The 7,210-nt window shown below is 52.0% G+C and overlaps 2 protein-coding genes across 2 annotated transcripts; both read left to right on the top strand.

Moving 5' to 3' along the window:
• Positions 1-1,312: 1,312 nt before the first annotated feature.
• On the top strand, positions 1,313-3,406 carry LMH87_011064 (uncharacterized protein; the record flags this gene model as incomplete). The annotated part of the gene is made up of 7 exons (XM_056200144.1): positions 1,313-1,450; positions 1,559-1,581; positions 1,678-1,759; positions 2,670-2,685; positions 2,745-2,911; positions 3,252-3,338; positions 3,404-3,406. The coding sequence occupies 7 exons, from the start codon at positions 1,313-1,315 to the stop codon at positions 3,404-3,406; spliced, it is 516 nt and encodes a 171-aa protein (XP_056052024.1).
• A 3,213-nt stretch (positions 3,407-6,619) lies between these two features.
• LMH87_011063 (uncharacterized protein) lies at positions 6,620-6,881 on the top strand (the record flags this gene model as incomplete). The annotated part of the gene is made up of 2 exons (XM_056200143.1): positions 6,620-6,681; positions 6,734-6,881. 2 exons carry the CDS (start codon positions 6,620-6,622, stop codon positions 6,879-6,881), a joined length of 210 nt encoding a protein of 69 aa, XP_056052023.1.
• Between the last annotated feature and the right edge of the window lie 329 nt (positions 6,882-7,210).

The raw sequence follows: 7,210 nt of genomic DNA, 5'->3' as shown, positions 1-7,210 counted from the left end.
AAGCAGAAAATTTAGGAAAAGGGCGACGCAGGAGTACCAGTGACGACAACCGGCATGATCCTGCTGTCACGTAATGCGGGCGCGACTCATGCTTTTTTACAAGTACTGGTAATAACTATACCTCAGATTCCGGGGACTCCATTACCCGGCAGATGGTAGCCACGGTATCCTTGCTCTCACTAAAAAAAACCGTAGTCGGCTGCCATGTTCGGGAAGTATGCGGAATAGGCTAATCTGATTAGCCACAGGTAGCAGCCGCCGCCGCCAACACCTGCATTTCGGCAGAGAGAACTCGCTGCCAGGCAGTGACAGCGCCAGACCAGGGAGTCGGGGGCGGCGGGCGGGCAGAGGGAACAAGAAAGAACCTGGTCGCCTTGGCCCAGAACCGTTGGGGAGTGTCTCAGGCGGCTACGAGCGGTGCGCATTGCCGGCATTGAGCCTGCATAACGTGGAGAAGTCGTCCTGCAGGTTGTATGAGCAAGGTCGGCATATTTGGGACATATTTCACGACTGCGGGAAAGTGAGGTTAATCATATGACGATCATGAGTATTACAGGCGGTCATATCAGGAAGGTGCTCTCGCTTTGTGTCGGTGTATTTTTAGACTTCCAGGGGTGGTGACACCCGAACATGAGAAGCCGCGATTTATTAGCTGGCAGATCAACGTTAACCTGGCCGGATGGCCCTGGATCACAGAAGCCAAGGCCCGAGCAAAGGCCATGCATGGTGATGGTGCAAATCATCCTATATCCGGCCTCTCACTTTCGAGCCCTTCGAAGACGCCTGCTATTTCGTATTCTGCAAGCCGCTGTGCATGCGGTGAGAGTTATTCGCTTGTACTCTGTCCCCCTGCTGCAGCCAAGGTCCAGTTTTGCTGTCGCTGGTAGTAAGAAATAGTCGGTTTTTAGCATCCTATATCAGGAAACTACGGGCGACCGGGTGGGGGGACTGCTCCAGGCCCTGCTCAGCCCAACGAGGCTCTCCAGGCTTTCGCACCACCTCGTCCATGCCGCCGCTATGATTGAATACAATCAAGACATTATTGTTTTCAGGTGTATGGAATTATAGTGCAGAGGAGCCTTTCCGCAAGAGATGGCGCCATTGCTATCTGCAATTTCAACGCCGAGGTGGGTTCTGAGGCTGGTGGAGGTGAATTCAGTCATTTTTTTTTTTGGGCAATTCGTTAATAGAATCAGTATTCTTCGTCGCGATAGTGCCCTACAGATAATGTGATGCCCAGTCGACAAATCTCACGGCGCATCTTGGCCTTGCGGCTGGTTTAAAAAAAGAATGGCAACCTGAAACCGAGCCGATGAGGGGTCCAGCCCGTTTCAAACTATTTGGCGGGGAGGAACAAGATGAAAAATGGGATGGCGAGAGAGCGAGTCCACTTGGCCGCCTGCAGGAGCTTATTATTGTCAAGTCAGTGCTCAAGCTCAATAGTTCGTCCGTCAGTTGCGGAAGATCCCCCTCCCTCTCCTCCTCCAATCTCTGCATAAACGTTTGAGGTCTTTTTTTAGACAAACTAAAGCCACGGCATAACTGGAAACAATATCAGGCTGAAAAATTAATCAATGCCGGGTGAGCAGAGCCCTATTAACTCCAGGCTTGCATGGCCGCTCATGTGACTTCACCTTGACTGCCACACCACACACTAGCAGCTCAAACATGAAACAGATTACCGAAAGAAAAACAAGGTTGTGGTGTGCAGGCGCGCAAGTCCATTGGCTCGCTGGCGATGGTTTTTCAGCCTGCCATGGTATGATACTCCGGAGATTTTTTACTGAATTTTTCAAGCAATTTTGGTAGCAACTCTTGGCAGTCGCCGGAAGCGCAATCTCAATTCACCACCCCCCTCACGATACGGCCTGTGCGCCGAGAGGCAGGCATCATTACGGATACATCGACCGACCTTTTCCGGCGCCGTTGTGACTTTCAAGGTGTTGGTTCGACTGATAGAGTGTTTCGAAAACGGAACAACACGTGCTGTTATTACAAAGTATCGTTCCGGAGGGTGACCGAAACCCATTGGCCCGTTGTGATATAGCATCTAGGCAAACTAGCCCGCCAATAGTTACTATTTCCTTGGCGTCTTGACCTGCAACGTAGCTTTGGTCGATGAGCCCCGCCGCTATCCAAATTTGCGTGCACGATGAAGAAGGATGTTCCCTGTTTCGCTGGGGGCATATAGGCATCATTAAACTCAACCTTTTTTTTTTTTTTGCCCTCTCGCAGACGCCAATGGAGAGGACATGAGCGAGGCGGAGCTTCAGAGTCGCGCTCCGCATGTTCTTGGTTTCCATTGCCAACACTAAGTCATCATTGTAATTTCGCCTACTGGTACACACCATCTCTCTGCTGTGGGCCGGCCATCTACCGACAGTTGCCTCTTTAAATTGGGCCTGCAAATCGCGGGACCCGGGAAGTCTCCCAAGAGGTGGTGTGAAGGCCCCTCACATCCATTATTCCAACGCGACTTATATTAAATGAGCTGGCTAGCCTCGACGACGATGTATCGTGGACGTTTGCTCGCCTGGTATCGTAGCGTCACGGCTATACAAAAGAGTTAAAATCTCGGCGACGTTTTATCCTCATTTACTACGCAGATGTAAAAGTACCGTGAGAGAAGCCGACGATTTAGCTTGCACTCAAACACGTAGAGTTGTCAGACAAGGCACATTCTCGGTAATGGTTTTGTCGATCCCAGTGTCAAATCTTCGAACGCTTGCTTATTCCTCATTGAGATAACGCGGTAGCTGCAATACCCGCTCGCTACCTCCAGCCCGCTCGCCACATCGACGCAGCGTACGATTTGGGTGGCATGTCACTGTCAAGTGGGCAACAGCTTGTCAATCCACATGACTTGGAAGAGACGCAGGAGACGCATGTCAGTCAGGTCGCACGGCTATCGGTGAGTAAACTCTCACTACGGTGACAGCGCTATCCGGTGTGGCCTCTGGCTGCACAGACGAGTTAGTATGATATCGCAACGTATGCCTGAAAGAGAGCGGTGTTGCATCAAAAACGGATATGCAAAATGAATCGAGGTTGCAAAATTCTACATCGATCGTGTGGGCAGCTGCCGCTGCGCCGTGGCGAGTAGTTGGGTTGGGTGTCACTGTGACTACCGAGGGCCGTACCGCTGGTGAAGGGGCACGCTGCTGGCAAGCCAGTGACACACCACCAGTACCAAGGCATCGGTATCGGTATTCGCCCCCCCAGCACGCAGACTGTGTGGGTTCGCTTGCTAGCTGAATGGGTGTGTTGCGGCGGCGCTATGCTGGATAGAGCTTTGCGGGCACCAGCAATACATTTCCGATTTCAAAGGAACCACTCATGTATGGTATCTAGTTACTTGGCATTCGCATAGTCTTCCGAGTCAAACCGTGCTGATAACAGAAAGTAAATGTCCGGCCATTCCAAACCCAACGATGAGATGATGTGTAAAGGGGCATTACTCGGCTGCTCCGGTATGCTCCGGTACCGGTGGACAGACGTGGAGGTGGCACTGCGGGCACTGGGCTGCCACTTTATCGGAACAGTAAAAAGCTTCCTGGAAATTGCAGCAGGCGTCTGTTACGGTGCAGCCAAATAGAGTTTGCCGGGATGCACGCTAATTTGCGACTTATAAAGCCGTTCTGGCAGAGAGGCACACTAACTATTTAGGTGTTTAGCTGGAGTAGTGTTCAGCGTGGAGAGCTGGGGGTGTGTAGCCGGGCGTTGTCCGGAGGATCCAGCAGGTAGAATGCAGGCTAATCGCTTCATGGTAGCTGTTCCTCTGTGAGGGCTAGCAGGAAAGCACACAAGGTTCGCAGGGTTCGGAGGAGAGCCATGTGGCCAACGACCAAGTCCACAATCTACAAGGACACGGGCAAACCTTCAAAGGCGCCCAAATAGGGTTATTGGCGAAATCCGAACAGCGGGCTGCCCTGTTCACTGTATCAATGAGATGAACCTTGGGTCTCACTGTCGGTCGGCTCTCGTCACGGAAGGTATTGGTCGCGAAGAATTCCTTGCGTCTTGCTACTGACGCTTCGCTCGTCTATACGAATACCTACCGCGCTGCCGATTCGGCGTTCTTGTCTAGACTTTGAGCCCTGGTTTTGACCATATTAAACGCTGCCATACGATTGGGTCATCAACATGTGAAAGGTAGCAAAGAATCGCAAGTTTCTGAGATTCTTAATCTAACAACAACAGACTAACGATGAAATGTCTCAGTAAACGGTCATGCGGCAGCACAAGTTGGCCTGTTCAAATGAAAAAGAGGCTTGCGGGATGCCCAGCAGAGACAATGCCTGCAACAAACGGGGACCGTTTACGAGTCGCGAGCTGGAAAACGACAACGCGAGCGTAGGTGTACCTTGCTTGGACAGCTAGCCCGATTGAGGCCTGGATCCTGGCCAATCGCGGGGCTGCCGCACTCGTGTTTTTGCCTTTGGCCGTGCTGTTCATCTTGCAAACCACAGGGGGTGTGGCGGCGCTGTTCAGCGCCGCTGGCCCGACTACCGACGAGTTCAGCCAGCAACTGGCTGGGTCACTACCAGTGGCCAACTGTGGCGTGGCCAAGACAGGGGTCATGCATTGATGAGAGAGCCCAAATCGGTCGGCACTTGCCCAATGACATGTCCCGCCACGCCGTCCCTGGACGGCGCAAATCAGCCGCTGGACGGTGTTGAGGGGAACCGGGGCCTGTGTGCTAGTGGCCTTGGCCAGCCAGCCAGGACCAGGCACCGGCGATAGGACAAGGAGAAAAAAGTGGCGGTTGTCTGTTCATGCGAAATGTGGTTCTACAGCGACGACCCCTCTTCATCACGCATAAACCTCTAACAAGCCACACACCATAAACTCAAATCAAGGGCAGAGAAGGACTATGTGAGCCTCGGCAATCGGTGGCAAGCCAACGCACGCGCAGATTCATGCGTACACACATCATGCTATCAAAAGGCAAACTTGACGAGTTGCTCAAAATAGTTTGACATTACTCTAGTCAGCAGCTTGTAGATTTGTGGCATAGGAAGTCGGCAGCCGTCTTTGGGCTAGTTGCCTATCTGGCAGCAGCGGGATTCGCAGCAAACTCTATCGCGCATGTTCCCGGCATACAAGGCGGTTCACGCAGTTCTCGTCTGTGCCTTTCAGTCTCATGTAATTGAAACAACAGATTATATACCCGGGAGAGACGGTTTCGTTTCTCATTGCCGTCTCTTCCCCCCAAAAAAATCAGCTCATTCCATCTTTTTGTGAGGCGTGCTGCCGATATCTTGTCATGCACTACTTCCCTGCTCTCAGCATTATTCCCATATTGGGATCGGCCCAGTCTGGGGTGATGGAACCGCTGTGCCGTTGTCCACTGCCAACGCATCTTGATACTCCATAAATCCAATTGTGAGCTTCTTGGAGTGACTTTCATGGGGTGTATTGCTTTTCCGCTTGTTGCCATTGGATCAATCGCGGACTACCAAGGTTCGGTCACTCGCCGTTTTACTGGGCACTAATCGTCCATAGACTGGAACGGACTCATCACCTTACTGGTCCTTTCCGCAAATTCCGCCCAGTTCGATAGGCTCTCTGCAGCTCGAAATCGACCTTCCTCAAGGGTAGCAACGAAAAGCCGTGTCTTCCACACAGAAAGAAGGGTGAGCACATCAATCCGCCACATTGGCCTGCGGAGCCGATTGCGCCAAGACGTAGTATCGAGGCATTTATCACTGTCATGACATGTATGCAACCTATTTCATCTCATTCGATTAAATCGACTCGACTCGTATCTTTTTCGGCGTACCAAGAACAACTTGTTGCGCCGACCCGGAGCCCAGCCAGTAACATCAGTCAAGTACTGTTGACCCCCTTGGACGCTGTTTTACGGCGGCGTAAACAGTGCCAAGAAACTGCAACTGTAGCATGCTTATCATTGGTCACCCAACTGCCGCATCGCAATACCCCAATCGAGGTATAGCAAGGTAGAGTTGGACCCAGCCATAGTATCGGCGAGCTAGACATCGATCGGCCGCTGTTCTACCTATTCGCATGGCCATGTCATCCCTGCGTCGCAACATGGCCCTTCCCTGCACAGGCAAATCATAGATGCCAACATATTGAGAACACTTTGAGTAGTAATTTGGGCTTTGAATGTTTTTCAAGCTTTGACCGTCATTCTGTATAGCTGGGTACTTTTCACGCTACATGTTCTGGGAACGATGTCAACATCTTGCGGGCTTGAGTCGAGATTCTCCACACTGGCCTCAGTTGGCCGCCTCCCACCTCAATTCTTCATCACCCATGTCTGCCTTTCCGCGACATCCTGGTCATCCTGCCGTTATGTCCACTACAAAATCAGGCCACCTCATACAGGCCAATCAGGAATCCCATGCCCTGGTTCCCTGGCTCGCTGAAGAAAATCTGGAGACGTGTGTTGCTGCGCTGCTAAATGCCCTGCTTGCGGCTTGCTCATGCTCACTCTGGTTGTTGTTTAGTGAACTCGTCTAGCTAGTCTAACGCCTGGCATGACCCCATCACTGAGCGAATTCGAATGACACAGGTTTTTGGCCTGGAGATTGATGTTGGATAAGAGGCATCCCCGTCTTTCCGCTCGCTATCCCTGCAGCATCTCACCACTAGTATGCACTCCGGCAAGTTAATATACGAATTACGATGCATGCAGGGATCCGTTGTCGAGATACTGTGGGTCAAGCCATTTGGCGCGAGTCAATAGTCAAGCTCACACATCATACAGGCAAGTACTGGGGATCGACTCCGTCATCAAAGGAAGAGTGCTCTCCGCCTCCCCGAGCCCTAGTCTCTGTCACCACAATTTCTGCCAGATTGGAGCCTTCATTTGCAGCCACGTCCCACAAGCAAGTTCCACTGCGGTACCAGTCTAGGCTCGTCACCAGACTGTCAGACACCCGATGCAAGCCTTGTCCATGGGTCTCATTTTATCTCTCCCAAGCTACCAGTAAGATTGTCTACAATCTTACAACGTTGCGCGTTATGGACGGGCCAAGGATCTCGGGCAGGACCTAGATGAGCTCGCTATCCTATCTTGCCCCTCTGGCCAATTACACTGCGCCAACACATGGTACCGATCTCGCCAGGGACATGGCTCTTTGTGGTTTTCACATTGGAACAGGTCTACCCCATGTCGGCGAACGATTCAGTAGCTCCCTACTACCCCGACCGCCAGGGCTTGCATAGCGACTCGACGCCCCAA

Source organism: Akanthomyces muscarius, chromosome 4, assembly GCF_028009165.1.
Source record: "Akanthomyces muscarius strain Ve6 chromosome 4, whole genome shotgun sequence".
Taxonomy (NCBI): domain Eukaryota; kingdom Fungi; phylum Ascomycota; class Sordariomycetes; order Hypocreales; family Cordycipitaceae; genus Akanthomyces; species Akanthomyces muscarius.
This window is presented reverse-complemented; position numbering and strand designations above follow the sequence as displayed.